A 19564-nucleotide genomic window follows, 5' to 3' on the forward strand; every position below is an offset into this window, starting at 1 on the left:
AGAAGTTACGCGGAAAGATTGTCAGTTCGAAAGACTTTGTGGCTTAGTGGCTATGAGTGGTTAAGACGAGCGAATCTATTTCTTAATGTTTCCAATTAAGCCACAAAAACAAGGTAGGACAGAGCGACTGCTAGGTCGAGCGAGGATTTGGTCGAACGAATGAATGTAAGGCATGAGCGTGTCGCATGACTTCCTTGTCGAATGACAATTACGTTCGACGTCTGTTATTTTGAATCAGTGTTATGTAGAATAGCCTAACATGTCTTACTGTACAGCAAAAGAAGAAAGTCAACTTTGAGTATCAGCGATTCTAATGAAGAAGTCTTTAGATAAGATAGCTGCGTCCCTCCCTCGAGCTCAGTACGAAACATTTTTCAAATGGAAAAAGGCTTTGTTGTTCGTGTGTGCTTCAATTAAGTGATCAAATAGAACCATTTCTCCAAGGTAACCTCTTCATGGCGTTAACATATATAAACAAATATCGTTGATAATATTAGATCGGCCTATCTTTCCTGGAGGTTTGCATTCTATTGTACTTGAAATTAAAATTTTCTTCTTTCTTCAAACTCAACTTAATTATCGTTTTTAATATTTTTCCAATTTGACCTGTGATCCTAAATCAATGTGTAACAAATAAGATGAAGAGATTGTTGGGAGACACTGTCCTCGACTAAATGCTCTACACGAGTCCGTTTAATAAAACGGCGTTTCAAAGTAAAGCATTGTACGGGATGGGATCAAAGATTTGGTTCGATCCGAGACATTTCCTCGTTGGGTGAAAAGATGGCAGCGCACCAAATATTACTAAAATATCTGAAAAAGTGCGACGTAGATGTTGAACTCAAAAGAACAAGAAAAAAAAAAAACAGATACACAGATCACAGAAAGTGATTCTGAATCGATCAGTATAATAAAAGTTGGACGTATATTAAGGTTTTGCGGGTGTTGCATACTGTCGCACTGACTTGATATACCCTTGTGCAATAAGTGGTGCAGGGTCGCGGGATATTGGATTGCTACAATTTTTATACTCTACACCACTTGTGGTACAGGGTATGTTAAATTTGTGCGGACGTGTGTTACACCCAGAAGGGCTTAAGATAGACCCACCTTTTATTGCGCCGATCGATTCAGAATCAGTCTCCCTGTTCATCTGACGTCTGTCCATGTCATTTGGGTCCTAAGCTGCAGGTCTCCTTTTGAGATATTTTGATGAAATTTGGTACACTGATGTGCTGTGACCGAAGGACAAACGCCATTCAAAAGGTTTTGGATCGGTCCACTTTTTCGTCAATTCGCAATTGCAATTTTCAAAATTTTTCGACAAAACTCTCTGAGTGGTAGGGTGCCCACCAGGGGCAATGTTTCGAGTCCCCTCTCATAATACGAAATCTGAATCTTTATATCGTAAAAAGCTATAACTTTCAATATTTTATGGTGACATTTAGCTCACAATAGTAAATGGAAAAAGAAATCAACCTGACTGAATGTGGACCGCGTAGATCTGTTTTTTGGATACCGCAACATATAAGGATTCTTGGAAAATGTAAACCCTCATATGCCCAATAATCCTAAATGTTAAATTTTTCCATGATAGTAATTTGACCCGAAAATTAAATGGGTCATATGCGAACCACATGGTCTATCTTTGATTTTGTTATCTTAATTTTCCAATTTTATATTATTTTCTTAATTTATCAATTATTATTGCTTTCGATGTCTTTCTAGAAATTCGTTTTCCTTCTTCTTCTACTTTTTATTTTTATTTTCGCTGTTTTTGTGATTTACTAAATTATTACTATTTTGCTTACTTTGTTTATATCGGAAAAACTACTGCTTTTGACGGGCCCCCACTTTTTGGAAATAACCTTTGAATATCAACAGGTCAACAAAATATACGCAGGCCGTTGGTTTTTTGTAGCAGTAAAAGCTAATAGAAGCTCTTTTGTGTAGCCATAAAAACGGTGAATGAGCAAATTAATTATTGCAAGAGTTTTGTTATACAAAACACTTAACCAATTACTAGAAATTTCAGCTTTATGGGAGCAAGTTTATTTAAGCTTTCAGAAATTCAGGAGAAATTAGTTTGCACAGAAAAAGCTTTCTCGAAATAACTTTTAAGCTTTCCAAGTATAAAACTTTGCTTCGTAGGAGCAATATTTTGAAAGTTGAAAAATTTTATGCAGCAGCTTATAGCAGCTTGTCAATGTACGCGAAAGTTTCCTTTCCTATGAAAGTTCTCTTTGAAAGCATGGCATCGTTACAGTTATGAGCGATTACACGTTGTCCTTGCAAAAATCGCCGTCAAAACGCGATGTTAAAAAGCACTGTCAAAAGTTAAAGATGTCATGATGAGAATGCTGAACTTATACTGTATACTAACTGTCATACTAACATTTTCTAATAATTATTATTATGGGTATTGTTGTTATAAATAAATTCGTTTCGCCCAAAGAATTAATTTCTTAGACTAAAGCGAGATGAGCGCCAGTAGACTAAAATTAATTTGATGAAATTTAATTTTATTTTTATTGAAAACAAAAAAAATCCTTTTGTTTTTATAACCTTTTTTTTGTACAGTAATCCCGCTGTTGACGGAGAAGAATGGCCTAATTTCTCTAAAGAAGATCCAGTGTATTATGTTTTTAGTACGGATGAGAAAATTGAGAAACTGCAAAGAGGCCCATTAGCCAAACGCTGCTCATTTTGGAACGATTATCTGCCGAAAGTTCGAAGTTGGGCTGGTAAGTAAATTCATTTAACTTTGCCTTTCTCTAAATTTCCCGAAAATGCCTTAAAAATTATTTTTCAAAACTATTTATATAAAGTTTAAATAATTTTAAGCGTTTAGATAATTAATCTCGAAATGCACCTGAATTGTTATTGTTCGTTGATCTAGTAGCACGATTTGCATCTAATAACTTTATAAGCACTCTATTAAGCAAGTCCTCTAGGTACGTGCGTGTGTGGCTGTTGCTCTTTTTTTTTTTTTTGGTTTTTATAATGATTAGGCGGGTTCAATGGAATTTGTGCTGTGACAATAAATTTTCCACATATACGTGCAAATATGATAATGCAATCATAAAATTAATATAAATTTTAATGACTTCACATTTCAATATATGAGCGCAATAAAACTAAAATAGTAAAAAAAAAAAAAAAAAAAATCAAATTCTAAAGAAATTAATCGGTAAATATTTTTGAAAATTTCATTAGCAGCTATTCATTAAACGCTTAGGTGTCTTTTTTTTTTATTAATAAAATAAATTTGTTCCCTTGATTAGGTCGAAAAACAAACCTTTTTAAAGTTGATATTAAACGTAAACAAGTTTGTCCTACGTTATACGTAATGTTTACGATTATTCATTAAGATGTCGATACGTTAACTAATAATTCAAAGAAAGTTTCAAATTTAAAAAAAAAATTTTTTTTATCGAAAACAGCCGACTTTTTTCTCGTTAATAGCACTAAACTAACAAAGCAAAGAAAGAGGAATAGTTGGTAGTTATCTCTTATAACGTAATTTTATTGAAGCACCTTCAGGCAACGAAGCTTGTTTGTAACGAGAGAAAAAGAAGAAAGTAGAGTTGTGTAGGAATTGAATCTTGAATCTCGGGCATAGGAATATTATGCAATCAATAAGTTTAGCGAAAAAAGTGACTTTATACTAATCATGACAAAAAATCATTATTCGTTTTAGGGTGAATTTTTGGTAAGCATTTATGCAAGTTATGTGCTGCCGTCGTTAATAGACTAACGGGAACTATTTACACCCTACCTATACCACATTTGCGTGGATGAATGCATCTTGTAGATTGACTTGAGATTTTCTTTTTCACAAATCCTGTCTTACTCGCTGACTATCAATGTATTGTTTTTGTTAATGCTATTAGTTGGAATTATTGACATCTTCATCGGGATAACTGACATGATTTGGTCCAAAAACGAATTCTGTTGATAATAGATTGCATCAGAACATATCTACAATAACTCGCCCTATATTACGAAATTTTAGTGTTTCTCATCACAGATTCTAGGATGGCTGTGGCTACACCGGAAATGCTCTTTAATCGCTTAGTATGGTAAGCGGTAACCTATTGGGGTTTGAAAAAATCTGCATAAACTTAATAAACTCTTCTATTTTGTGTATTTTGAAATTATTTATCCGCTCTAGGAAGTTCAGATTAACAGTTCTTTCTTCTCGTGTACGATAACGAGGTCAACAGGTTTTGTATTTGATTTTGTGCTTTTGTATAAAATTTGGTTTTGATAAAAATGTTTCTGACAAAATTAATTGTTTTATAAAGGAAGGTTGTTGAGGGAGCGAGGAGGGGGGAAACCACAAAAAGTTGCCCACTCAGAACCCCGCTTTAAGTGTAAGCTTCTTTCTTGCACTAAAATGGTCCGTAGAAGAAGAAGGTTGCCTTTCGGATCATACTTGCTGTGCATATACATGTGGATAGACATAGTGATCCTTCCTTTAAAGACGACAAAATAAACTTTGATGCACAATTTCTGTTTGCCACAACAATTTAACGATAATTTCGCATACTTTCTGCAAATTTTTCGTTAGAGATCTCTCTTACTATATTGTTATAGATAGCTCTTTTGCCCAATTACTAGGTCTTTGCAAAAATTTTGATCGTTTTCTCACTTGAAAAAGGCATTTATTGTGGAAAATTTGTACAACATATATTAATCAAAATAGTTTCCATCACTTCCTACAACATTTTTTTGGGCAACATGGTGATATCATGTCGAAAGAACGTATGTATATTGGTTTGGCAGCAATCCACCCACCGACCCATTTTCGCACTTCTTCAAATTTGTGCGCTCGCGTGCTAGCCAAGCCATGCTGCACCGATCTGAACAAGTGGTAAGCAGGAGGCGCCATGTCTGGTGAGTACGCTGGGTATGGTAGAACTTGCCATTCCAGCTACAACAGTGTATCATGGCCAACTCTTGCAACAAGCATTTTCAGTCAATTTGTGTCGTCACTTTTAAACCGTTGAACGCAACACCGACAACTGGGATACGGAGGAGCAGTATCATCATAAGATTATGAACGTGTTTGATGGGTGTCGACAGCAGTTGTCTTCAAATAGGCAACAAAAGTAATGAATTTGGAAAACGAAGAATTGTAAGCGCTCCACGATTAGCGTTGGCGAACGTTGGACAAATCCGTAACATTAAGTGGAAAACTATTATTTTATATAGAGGAAGGTCAAAACCATCGAATTCAATTCGCTGATCCTAATTATTGCAGGCACCTAATGCATCAGGTTTGCAGCTTGATTTTTTCGAATTAATTATATTTCAGTCCTTTCCTTGTAATCTCAAAAATACAAAGTCCATCCCATAGAAGACGGTCTCCATCCATCTACCCGATTACCTAGATGACTAAAAATATGTATCTTTATATCTTATGGGTACTTCTTTGTGCATATCAATGCATTACGGACTTCTAGAAGATCTAGTTCACACAATGCGAAGGGGGACACCCCTCGCCCAGTGCCAAGTTTCTGAACACAGGTTTATTATTCATTGAAACTGGAACATAGTTCTTGTTCGGTTGGCCTGCAATAGTCATGAATATCGCCAAGAGAAAAAAGTTTGCAGAAAATTCCTTCAAACAGAACCTCGACGTCGTAATGGTCATTTCAGCAAGCGAATTGCAGGAGGGCATTGCAATTATATATACATTTGCATATATATGCATGATTTTGTCAAAAATGTGAAACATATCTTTTAAAGGATTCATGTTGAATGCTGAATAGTTATAAAGAGTTTAAAATTTGAAGATTTCTTTAAACTATTTGTGATGCCATCTTTACTTTGCCTTCAAGACGTTGTGAAAAATTAGAAAAATCTACCCTGAAGCCGTAAGAAAGTTAAGTTTTAGCTGAAATAATGAAGCAAACGAATGGCTTTCTGTTTATGCAGATCCGAGTCGGTTTGCTTTTGCTGGAATTCTGAGAGCGATTTTAGTTTAATGAAATGCATATATACACTTACCATTCTGTATAACAATTGAGACTTGTGCCAAATTGGGTCTCTATCATAAATAAGCGACAATCTGAAAAAAAAAGAAACAATTAATCATTTGAGATTTTTAGGAGAGTGTCATCTTTTTTCAATCAGACGTATACATAAAAAACTTCTACTAATCTCTAGCGGCGATACAAAGACCATCCCATAAAAAACACATATACGTGAACATCATAAAAAAAAAAAATAAAAAAAATCGAAAAAATATATTTATTATAGTTTTTTCAGAGAATTTCGAAGAAAAATTATCTTATTTTTCAAATATCATTTATTGGAATAACTTCCATCAGTCATTCTGCGCTGAAGGTGTTTTAAAGAAAAAAGTGATAATCCGTATATTGATCATGATCAATGTATTTTTTTTTTTTCTTTTTCTTACTTAATTAGCTTCAGTTTAGGTATTTAAAGAAAGGCAGAGGTAGATAAAAGAAAGAGAGATGATAACAATAACAATAAAATAATTTTACAAGTTTTGAAATTCGTAATAAATTCCAATACATGTGCAGAGTTTAACTTTTATGATAGACTATGAGACGCTTTGACAGTGCGATGTTGTTTTAATTTTAAATGTTTCTTATCTCTTTTTCATAAATAATTCAGATGCTTCGAAGCTAACTCGATAGATAAGTAATATGATATCTTAAAGGCTATACCTCCCGATGTGTACCTATTTTGTTATAGCCATTAAAAGAACAAAAAAAAAAAAAAAAAAACAAAAGCAAAAACAAAAAACAAAAGAAAAATAGATAAATAAAATAAAAATTAATGGAATCATGTTTTCGGCGCTTTTGCTGCCTACGACTTGGTCATGTTTATCATAAAATCGGCTTCAGTTTCTTGTATAAATCTTGTACTATATTCATCATTGTCATTAAAGATTAATAAGACAGACCGGCACACTTTGAACGCGTAACACGTTACATGTTTCTATGATGTTTTTAACCTAACGCCACTGGTTGGTTAATAGAAAATAATGTCGTCGCTAGCGTTTTGTTAAGCAAATAGAGAATTTTTTTCAATCAAATATAATGCCAGACCTCTGTGCTAATGATGAAATTAAAACGCAAAAACAACAAAAAAACCCGATGTTTTATTAGCAAAGACGTAACAAATTTTATTATCTTGCCGTGATAAACTTTAAATTCAAAAGAAAGATAGCTTTCTTTACTTGTTGAAAGAATTTGATAAATGAAATGAAGCGAATTGAGTTTTCTTGTAAAGAAGAAAGAAAACAAAAAAAAAAAAAAAAATTAATCTTTTAAACCCATCGCCGTTATCTTAGAAAAGAAAAAAAAAAAAAGGCGAAGAAGAAATTTTTCATACTCTCTACTATTGGATGGGTGCGGCTGATTTTTAATACTTTTTAGAATAAAAGTTCACTTTTATATTGTGCATCTGTGTATCGCTTATGAGTAATGAACAAAAAATACGAAAAGCAAAGATGCTCTCAAATTTTGTGCGAGAGTGGCCAGTTATCGTAATTTTCAAAATCTTTTGTAAATTTGTGGGCGATATCTCCATTTTTGCAAACGGGAGAACGTTCAATACGAACGCTACAGAGTTGGGCAGACGAGCAGACGGATATGCTTAGGTGCATTCCGAAGCAAGCATTTATATATTTTAGGGCTTTTGAAAGGTTTTGATATACTATATAAGAGAGGGTAGAAGTGGCAGCATCGCCCAGAAAACATACGTCCTAATTTTTGAAGATTTATCTGCAAAAAAACATTTTTTTATTCCTCTTAAAAAACGGAGGCGTTCTCAGTCTACATAGTAATATAGGCGTGTGCTCGGGCCGATTTAGCGCATTTCAATACCAACCTGCGCAAAAACGACCAGTATTTCGAAAAAATTCAAAGTCGACAGCTTCAAGTTTGCGGTCAGGAGAGTGTTTACAACAGACATTACGGGCGGACATTTTTAGAATTAGATGCTAATCAAGAATATATATGGGGCTCTGAAGCTTTCCTCTGGGCCTTGGAAACGTTTTGACTAAGTGAATACTATTGCTTTAACTGCGTGCAGGTGCTTATCGTCGTTTCTTTTTGAAAATTCATTCAATTCTTTCTTGCTTTATAGTTAATAATGTTCAATATGGATTAACGATCAACGCGTCAGTTTTAACTAATATTTTCAACATCGGTGCAAAAGGAAATGGTGATCGCAATTATATAAGAATTTTCTTACCAAAGGAAAATTACTCTAGCAGTAAATGTTTGTCCTATAAACGACTTGAAAGCAGAGCTTGCATAACTGTACAAAATAGCTTAACGCAAGCATGAGACTCTGTGCCCATTTTGGAATAGAAGGCCTGACCATAGGGGGATACATCAATTAAAATCACTTAGTCTTGTTTTAAAGATAGCCTAAAGTCGTTTAGAGAAACGTTAAAGATGGAGCATATGATTCTTCATCCATTTGTTTCATAAAATATTAACAAGTTAGAAAATTATGTTCGCTCGCGATCGAATCTTCTGTAGTCACTATCATTAACCGTCGTATAAATTCGTGACATCTACGGTAAAGTTGTCGCATACTCAAAGTTCTGTCATTTGCTACCCATATCAACGTAATAGCGAAGAATAAATTAATTGTGACCTGTAGTTGACATTTTGTACTCTTGCCCGCGAAATTGCACTATATATTTACAAATTTTTGGATAATTTCTGAAAGTATATCTTCAAGAACTAAAGATGGTATATTGAGGTTTCTCCTTTGTCCGAAATTATGATATACAATCACATTTTTCGGAATAATTCCTATAACTTTCACCTTTCAAGTGCAGACAGACAGATAGATGACATATGGTCAGACGATTTGGTTCGCATTTTCATCTTCTTCTCGTCCGAAATAATCATATACATTTAATAATGTTGACATAATTCCTGCAACTTGCACGCTCTCCACAACAAACGAACAGACACACTTTGCTGAACTGAGTGCAATAATATTTGAAGCAAGAGATTATGCTGGCGCTGACGTTGATAAAACGTCGTTTGCTTTAGTTTGGAAACTTTGAATAAAAATTGGTAAAATGATAAAAGTAATAAGGATTAGTTTTTTGTACTACTCTTTTTGTATAATATAAGATCTTCTTAAGCAAAATATAAACGATATTTTCGAATAGACTGAATATACTTTGCACATAGTCTAGCTGTTGCACTAAGAGAACGAAATTTGATGGACGCAACAAAAGATTGCATTTTTTGTAGGATATGAATCTACTTGATAGGCGTCCAAGATTCATATGAAACCGAATCTAGTTTTCTGATTTGTTACGTTGTAACGTTTATGTAGTTCAATGATTTATTTTATTTGTTTTTTTAATTTGTTTCCCACACAAATGATTCGTTGTAGTGCAAAGAACAAATTGTTTAGAAAAAAAATAAAATAGTAAATAAAATAAAAAAACCAAAAAAAAAAAAAAAAAAAAAAAAAAAGGCAAATTAAAACTAATAATAAATAAAATATATTGTCAGCTTTATATCAAATAAATATTCCTTTTCGAAAGGTAAGTAAGCTGAACATAAGCGTTAAAAATTTTGCACCGAATCGCATTAAAATTTTATTTATATTTATTTAGTTCTTAGTTGCAGTTTATTTTATTTAAATGTTAAATTATTTTTGTAATATTATTTTAGGTTTTTTTTGCTTTTAATTTAATTTCAAAATAACTGCAAACAATAGTTAATCCGTAGATATGCAAACAGATGTTAAGGTTAATAACTTAGTTTATTGGTATTTTGGGTATAATTTATATTCAGTCAACTCAAGCCAAACTCGAACACCGTAGTAAAGAACTTTCGTTGGCAAATCTAGCGTAGGTGAAATAATACAAAAATGCTTGTTATCCGATATTTGATTATATTATATATCAATGTTTTGAAATCAATCAGACTAGCAAGCTACTAAAAAAAATAATTCATAAACCAAACGCGGACAGCATTGTTTTTTATCATCATTTTTCGGCCTGGTTGGTATGGATTGGAATAATTGTTTTGCAATAGTCAGGTGGTATTTTTTACCATTCTTACTTTAAGACCTTTTTTAGCTTTGGTGGAAGCCATGTGTTATTGAACCACAAATGTTCTATCGGATTTATGTCATTGTTTTGGGGGAGTGTTTCCAGTCGTGGGGTATGTCGCACAGCAGCCAAGACCTGTAGACTATGTGTGTTCAATCATTGTCCTAATAAAAGTACCAGTTAACATTAGGGTTCAATTTATCCACACTTGCAAAGATAATTGTCCTCCTGCAGAAAATGAGCTTGAAACCAGCACTGATCTACACACATATTTTACAGTCGACCTTAGGTTATTCAAGCGAAGTTCCTGATTTTGATTTTTCCAAACAGTAGGTTTGCCATCAGACCCAAAGACGTTAGATTTGCGTTCGTCGGTAAAGAAAACATTTTTCCAGAGAGAAAATCTTAATTTTCATACTCTTTTGCATATTGCAATCGAGTAATTTGATTACGCGTACAAGCAAACGGCTTTCCTCTTACTTCCCTATCAGAAATAACTGCTTTGCGACAAACATTTCTTATTGCAGATGTGCTTGCTTTTTCAGCTATTGACGCATGTTTTGATACACTTAAAAAGGGATCTGCTTGCATTTTCTTATGGGCTTTTTCTGGCTTATTTTCAACCATGCAAACACCATCTCAGAAGCAGAGTTAAAACAGGTCTTAAAGTAACAATGGGAAAAAATACCACTTGACCAAACTGGCCTACAGTGATTATGAAGAAATATTCACTTATAAGATATAGTAACAAATCTTTGACGCCGACCGCGTTTGATTTTCGCATTGTTTCTTGACTAGTCTGTTTAATCCGATGAATTTAAAAACCATGAGTTCAAATTTTGTTTCCTGTCTTCGGTAAGATAGTAAATATGCAATCGAAAAACAAATAACAAGCATTTATGTGAATTTTGCTACAGTGTCCATGTTTGCCTTGAACTAACTGTAGTTAAGGATCAATTCCACCGTACTGCTGGGTACTTCTTGATGTAAATTATAGTTTTGCATTAAATTCCTATCATATGTAAGATTTGATGCAATAGTTTTTCAAATATTCCTCAAAAGATTTTAATAAAATATGTTAAACAATTGCAAAGCATGGAAATAAATATCGAAAAATCTACAAATCACGTTTATGAGGACGGGAAGGACAGCGAGAACGAATTCATCATCTCTCATCCCAGTTTGTCTGCTCGCCTATAGTAAACACCATTATGGCCATGTGAATCTGAAATCGTTTCTTTTTTTTTTTTTTTAATTTATATCCGGATAAAATGGATAAAACGAATCGAATTCAAATCGGTTTTTAGGTTCGTCAAGCAAAAGCAATTGTCAAATTTCGAATTCTATAGCAAAATCCCTTATATATCAAACTTTGGATTATCTACGCATAATTCTTTATGAAAATTTCCTGTTGCTGAATTTGGCAGCAAAGTCACCCTTCGCATCGTCGTTTGTTAGGTGAAAAATATATATTTTATGCGGAAATTCGTGCAATGCCTGATGTATGTTACTGTCAGTCATATTGTGGATATGGAAAAGAAGAGAACACCTATTCTCGACGCATTCCGTAAAGCTATACGGACGAAGTGCTTCAAGCGCTGCGTTAGAAGTCACTTGAAAAAATTTCTATTTGGGAATTTTTGACATTCGAACCGCCAGTCGAGATAATAATTGAGCTTGACGGCTATAGAGAATGAAAGTAATTTCAATCTTTATAAACACAGCAATTGCAAAGAGAAACATTTCCATACGCTATCTAGCTATCAGAGAGGAGTTTTATTTTGACAGTTTTTGAACTGTCTTTATACTCCAAAAGTTGACAAATTGACAGCGCTTAGCCCGTTTCAAGGCAATTATGATATTTCGGTATACTAAAAAGACTTGGTTCTGTAGTTTCTGATCGGCTTTTAAGCGACTATAAAAACCGGGATTAAAAACAGCATTGATCAACCAACTATTTTGAGATTTTTTTCAGATGCTTAGTATAATAAGTAACTTTGCCTATGATGCATAGAGAACTCGTTTACGACCACAAAGTTGATCAACCAACTGCACACTAAATAAGTACGTTTTTCAAAGCATTTGAAATCGGTTATAAACTCAAAATTGACCAAAATCTTTTCCCGAGATATTTTCGGAAGCTTGGTATGATAAATACTCTTCATTCTTGTTATGACAGAAATAGGATGTAGCCTCCAAATTGACCTTGAGTTGTTTTCCGAAGTTTAATGACAACATTCTGTTGATAAAATTGACCAAACAACTCTTTTAACATATTTCCGTAGGCTTCATGAAGACACTTGATTCTAATGATTGCAGTCATGGCAGCGGTAAACGGACAAACTGCTCGACTGCTTCGACGTATTTTCGGAAGCTTAATGTGATAAATGTAACACCGAAAAGTCACATCAAAATTGACCAATCAACTGTTTTGAAACGTTTACAAAATCTTGGTAAGCTTTCAGCGGACTTTTGACTTGGACCCGACAGAATGTGTTTGAAGATATCTTTGGAATCTTGGTATGGTAACCAAACAAGCGTTTGCGTACTAAATTAGATGCCGTTTCGAAATTATTTGCGCGTTTTTTATTTATGTTTAGGGCAGAATGTCGCGAGAATTTAACTGACAAACACCTATCGCTTTATGTGACCTACGTACCGTTCGAGCTGCAGGGTCAACTCATCTTTATTATATATACAAACGAAAATTCGTTGAATGAGACATAGTCATGTGCTCGAAGAAGAAATCTATTCTTCTTTATACATTTCAATTTTACATCTAAATTCTTGCAATGAAAATTTGTAGTCTTATTTTTGTGGGTCCGTTTTCTCTTCGGCAATATTTGGTGGCAATTTTGTTTATGACACTACGCAGTATAGTGTATTTTTCTAGAATAGATTGCTTATACTTCCATAGCATGTTACGTTATGGACAGTGCTGATGTACACGTTAGTGATGATATTTATCTACTGATTAATTTTCAAGCAAAAGTAAAGGAGACTGAGTATCATACCTTTCTTATTATTGTTAATTGAGAGAAATGAATAATGTTAACTTTTGTAAAATGCTTCTCTAGGTAGTGTGCAGAGAGTATGTGTGTGTGCTTTATTTTCTCTTAAACCATTCATATCAATTCCATTAATTCCATGCTTGTATAGCATTTAAGGAATAATAATAAACTAATAATTTGTATACTTTCAGGTTTGGGTTGTGAAAATGCCAGTCTAACGTCAGCCTCACCTGCCGTAGCAGAGCACAACTATAATAATATTTTGATAAATACATTGGTGCTGGCAACAATTATTATCACCGCTTATCAATATCAATAAAACTGGAAATTTTGAAATTAATAAATACTCTTTAGTTTAAATAATAAGTAAAAAAAAAAAAATAAACATAAAAGAACAAATCAAGAGAAACACAAAATATAGAAAAGAAATTGTATTCGCCAAGCACAAAAGCAGAAGAAAACCTGTAGTATTAATAAGCAAACAAATAAATCTTTGATTTAAAAAGAAAGCAAACAAAAAAAAAAAATAAATAAATTAGAATATATAAAAAAAAAAAAAACAAAAAAATCCCAAATGTAAGCAAAAATTGCTACAGTTTTTGAATTATTGAATAATTTTAAAAGTGAAAACTAAAGCATTGAAGTTTATTAAGTGTTGCCGTTACAAAAAAAGAAAAACAAAAAAAAAAAACATATCAATTGAAATTTAATTTTTTTTTTATACATACATATATATGTAGAATGTATCTCGTAGAGATATTGCTTGAAGTATTTTTTAAGTAAATGGTTAGTATCACTAAGAGAGGGGCACAGGTTTTTTTTTTCTTTTTGAAAGCTGCCCCTCTCCGTCTCTCTCTCTCTCTCTCTCTCTCTATCCATCCCTCTCCCTCTCTATCTCTCTCTCTCTCTCTCTCTTCGGAAACCGCAAACACATAATTGTAGTTAGCTTGGTTTTGGTTTTGCTAATATTCCCCTGCCGCCCTCCTCCCCCTCCCCAAAGAGAAGAATGAAAATACCATATAAAAATGAAAAATCAATATCATATGATCAAAGAGTAACGGAACTTAAATCCGTTAAGGCAAGTATTACGTTAAAGTTAAACCATATTTTCGATCTGCCAAATAAACATTTTTTAAATGAGTGCAAACGAATAAAATTCATTCAATTTTATTCGTATGATTTGTTGTAAAATTTAAAGAAATTGGTAATATTTTAATATTCCCGGTACTTTTTGATCATAGTGTAAGCAACAAAACCTAATTAGTATTTGTTCTGATTATGATATTACAACGTAAAAGACTAGTAAAAATGATATTTGTGTAAAAACAATTTGCACACAAACAATAATTTGTATTAAAAAAAAAGAAGAAAAAATGAAAAACAAGAAAAATTTAATAAAAATTCTGACCCAGTTTTGTATTCATTTTAAATTAGAGAACAAAAAAGAAAAACAAACATAAATAAATAAATTTGATAAAGAGTAGTAGTATTATGATAAATTGCTTACATACAACTACGGAAAAAGAAATTTGCATACAATTACATAATTTTTCATTATTTCATTAATCTGCAATTACCGTCATTGATGGCATTTCGAGGTTTTTGATAAATTATAAGAAAAAAAAAAGAAAAAAAAAAGGGGAAAAAATTGCGTTAAAAAAATTTAAAAGTAAAGTTTCAATGATAAAAAGTGAATCTTAAGGCGCGTTACAGTCATGCGATTTTTTCTTTCTACGGACGACAGATGGGCTTTGCCATCTCCTTTTTGAGACTCAGATGTGTTTATAAGAGATCATAAAATGGGTGTTTATAAGTATTTCAAGTCGCGTTAGCTTACAAGCATTTATCGGTTGAATTTAACAATAGTGTTAATACTTGCTTTTTAAGAAGCTTAAAATACATATCCTTGACATATCCTACGTATCGATTATGGGTCTGCGAGATGGATAAGCTAGCTCATCTGTTCGTCTGATGTTAAATAACACAAGTATTAAGATAAAAAATTGAAGAAGAAAAAGCCTAAAAAAACCAGAGGCAGCTTTGAAAAGGTGACATTTCAATCCGAGCCCCAGTTACTGTTGTAAGAAAATGCAAATTTCTGCGGCTATTATAATCACAAATATTTCCGATCGCCTGGAGATTTAAAAAAAGAATTAAAATATCAATTAAGTTAAGTGAAAATGCTTTTGCAAGTTAATCATTTGGGTCCTTGGGCCCTGGACCACTGACCTTGAGAAATCGATTGCATAATAGTTTGTAATTTAAACACAAAAAACCTGAAACCAGATCGACTAATACCCGCCGGCGCACTTCAATTCTTCTGTGAGGTCTTTTGCTATCTCGAAATTTTTCACTTAGGCTGCCCATCAGCGAATTATTAAACACTTAACGACCGTACATTATAATGATATTGCCTTCAAGCGGTTATATTGTTATTTAGTCAGCAATGACTCGCTATTTATTTTCAAACGTTTATAACGGGGCCATATTTAATTGAGCAAAGATAAAGCGCAATCCTAAGAAGCTCCTACTACTTGTGATCGATCATTTATTGTAGCATCAGATTCGAGCAAAACAATCCTGTTTTTATTCACTTTCTGCCGTAAGGGTCGTCACTTAGTTTCGACTTTTTATGGAGATACTCTCTTTAAGCCGATTAAACATACATTTATCTAACATAGTACATCTAATCTAGTTTAAGTGGATTGTTGTCTCTTTTCTACTGTTATCAAGATATGACCGGCGTATAGCGGATCACTCCTTGTTAACGACTGCTTATGGTGGCTTTATTCTTGCGTTAAATGGCTCGCGAGTTGTCTTGCGTGGTTTATGGCGGAAAAATTTGTGACCCCAATAAATTTCTGATTATTTCATCTGCGTCCAATGGAATGCTTGATGGTTTCCGGCACACACGTGTACGTACCGCTAACTGTTGCTGCTAGTCGTTGCTACTTTTCTACTTTGAATTATGCTAACATATGATTATCGAATCAACGTTTAATAGATCGCCGTTCATTTTCATGCGTTTATCGCGGCAATGTATTCGGGCCAAGCAATATATATGAATATGGTTATCCAGTGTACATATCGGAGGGCGTTGCTTGCTTTCAGCTGCCTATAGCCACGCAAATATATGATTATTTAAAGTATGTCTAATGGACCGCTGTTTGTTTCTCAGGTTGCGCAAACATTAGTTATCCCAACTGCTTTCAAAGGATCAGTACTTCTTTTCGATTGTTTATGACGACATACATTTTGCGCTAAAAGGATTGTTGCTTGTTTCTGAAAATTTATGACCGAAGGGTTTGCGAATGAATATCCCCGCTGCTGTCTATTTGTCTTGGACCGTTTATAGCGGCGATAAAGTATACACAATACCTAAATATTTCTCACCTTATAGGCTTAAATTAATTTGAGGACACTTTGTCTCTGCCAGAGATTATCAAGTAAGCATCGTTAGGAAAATCAGATATAGTTAATATTTTCATAAAGTTTATATTTGAATGACATTTTCGTGCTAACGCAAATCAAAGTTTCTACACATATCTCATGCGATTTATTTTATAAAGATTTATGCTTTGCTCGAAATGCAGTTCTTGGTTACGGTATAGAAAATAAATTTTAAGGTTCGAGGTTAACGGCGGTAAATAAATCACCAGAAAAATATATAAATGTTTGCAAATTTTTTTTTTTAAAAACAGTTGTATGTGTTTTTTTTACTCCTCTCCAAGAAGTATTAAGAAAATAACATGAAATTTTTTGATATACAACACGAAGAAAAAGAAAAGAACAAGAAAAAATAAAAAACAAAACAAAACTCACTTATATGACAATTGATGAGAATCCTAAAATAATTTTTTTACGTGCTTTGTAAAATGAGAATTTTTTAATACCTAAACATAAAGACCCTAACAGCCCTAATGGAATATATATATATATATATATACATATATATACAAATATACAAAAAAAAAAGGATATAAACGTAAACTAGTGAAATATTTTCTATGTAGTTCCCTCCCCATTTTCCTAAAAACTACTAGTAATAAATATAATAAAACTAATAACGCAACGATATTAAACAAAAAAAATAAATAAATAAACAGAAATATTTACTATAACAAAACATACTATTAGAAAAGAGAAGAAACACACCTTCACTCACATAGTGACACAAACACACACACACACACACAAAAGCGCTCGCGCTAGCGCAAGCATATACTCCAACACACATACACATGTAAGTATATTAAGTATAATTAAGTGTAAACATTTGTGTATGTGTTAGTATTTATTATTAAGCAGTAAATGAATTCAAAACCAAAAAAACAAAAAACAAATCGAACAAATATTTTTGGTTTAATACTTAGATTAATTAAATATTCTTATTTTGTTCAATTTATTTAATAACTTTTGTGCCCATCATTTAACACCTGAAGAAAGGTATATTAATTTTACGAAAACATTTGTTACATACGCAAAAGCACGCTTTAGAAAGTCCGTAAAGATGTTGTTTTTTTGTTAACCCGGAGATTTTGAACGCATTTAAGACTGTCCGCCGGTCTTTCCGTCTAACTATAGCTGGAAATTTTTGAGCAAAAATTAAAACAAGAAAAACCAAAAATATTGGACATAACCATAAAAGCCATTTTCTTATTAAATTCTTCTCAATAAAACGTAGAAGAGGACAAATTTCATGGGTAAACTTATGTTCATCACTATTGGAAAATTTATATGAAACTTATTTCCATAAATAAACTTTGCTGACTTACATTAGGTATTGACCAGCAGGTGCATGTCGTCTAGAACTTTGAGGCTAGAAATCTTCTACTAGCGCACCCACAATTGGAAAAAACCTAAACTTGAGGCGATAAATATGCTAGAAAAGCTTTAGAATGAACAACATTTTTTAATCATTATCTGATCCGCCAGACGAGTTTTCCATAAGCACGAAAACAGCCTCAGATGCTAATGCTTTTAACACTTAAGTCTTTGAATTTATTTCTTTAATTAAATTAATTGTAATAATAATCGTAATTATCTTCTACCATATGGATCAGTGTAATCCTCAGATGCCAATGACTGGGAATTCACCTCTCTTTGCGCTACTGTTAAAATTGTCCTAGTCATGCTATCCGAAACTTAGTTACCTTCTCCTTTCTCTCTCTGCCTCTGAAACTCCAACAGGCAATAACAGTAAGCAGCCGCAATTGAGTTGATTATGGCAGGTCTGTCCTTCCATCCTTCTTAGTGGACTATTAATAATTATTATTTGATAATGTCCGTCTTTCTTGCCTTAACTTAATATAGCATTGACATTCTTCAATCTGGTATGATTTTGAAGCGAAAATTGACCTCAATTTACGTAAATGTACGAAATATCACTATAGCGTGGATTAGCTTGATGAACACAAAAGATGAAAAGAAAAACAGATCCTCAAATTCATTATTGGGTACTCAAGAACCGTTTTAAGGCATCTAAAGCTTCATTGTTTTTTTATTTTTTATTTTTTTTTTTTTTTTTTTTTTTTTTTTTTTTTTTTGTTTTAATTGATTTTTAATTTGATTAATATTAAAACTATTGTAAACCGTGTGAAAAGAAAAAGCACACTGAAAACCAAAAATTAACAAACAAATACTTTATAATAAGCTATTTAAGTAAACATGCATAAATAACACTAAACATCAAATACACACTCGTGCATACATAAACTAATAGCTTTATACGTATATTATACAAAAAAAAAAAAAAAATCAAAAATAAATTCAAAATCACTTTCATTCAAACTCTTTCTGTCTGACTCTCTCACTCTCCACCTCTTCCTCCCTTTTTCGTTTTAAATATCATAATAATGATTTTTTTTAATATATATTGAATTTATATGTAAATCAATAAAGGCATAGAATTAAGTTTATAATATAATTAAAATAAAATTAAAATAAAATTTAACTTAAACTGTTTGTTTAATAAATTTTCATTTCACTTTTTATTTTCATTTCATTATTAGACATTGTGTTGCAGCATTGCGTTTATAGCCTCTAATACGGTTATATAGGCCTACATAGGCGGATTATTAAGCCAAGCGTATTAGAAATAAGAAATTGTGTACACGTTTTAAAAGTCACAGTTAATTATATAAAACGAAAGGTTTTCTTTTTTTTTACTCTCCAATTATTTCAAATACTTTGAAGAGTTATGAGTTATCCAAAGGCTTTATAAAGATCGAAGGATTGTTTTTGGGAAGGAACAAGATATAAAGATTTCCTAAGAAATTTGGATGCTTCTCCTATTTGCCAAATGTTAAACTAAAAAAAATTAAAAAATAAAAATCGGATTCCGTTTAAATTGAATCTCTCGCCAACCAATCGATCCGTCACCAACTTGCTTGTATCTCTGCCTTTCTAATATATATATATAAGGAAGTTAATAACGCTATGTTTTCACAAGATCGTGTAAGAGCATATTAAGCGTAACCTA

The 19564-nt window shown here is 32.6% G+C and overlaps 1 protein-coding gene across 1 annotated transcript in view; it reads left to right on the forward strand.

Annotated features, from left to right (window-relative positions):
• The window catches only part of LOC119638758 (acetylcholinesterase), a 95535-nt gene extending 82073 nt beyond the window's left edge, over window positions 1-13462 (forward strand). The window contains exons 9-10 of the mRNA XM_038035748.1: window positions 2581-2744; window positions 13275-13462. Of these exons, the coding sequence (XP_037891676.1) occupies window positions 2581-2744; window positions 13275-13402 (292 nt within the window). The 3' untranslated portion in view covers window positions 13403-13462. The remainder of the gene's footprint in view (window positions 1-2580; window positions 2745-13274) is intronic.
• The last annotated feature ends 6102 nt before the right edge of the window (window positions 13463-19564 follow it).

This window comes from Glossina fuscipes, unplaced genomic scaffold, assembly GCF_014805625.2.
Source record: "Glossina fuscipes isolate IAEA_lab_2018 unplaced genomic scaffold, Yale_Gfus_2 109, whole genome shotgun sequence".
In the NCBI taxonomy this organism is placed as follows: domain Eukaryota; kingdom Metazoa; phylum Arthropoda; class Insecta; order Diptera; family Glossinidae; genus Glossina; species Glossina fuscipes.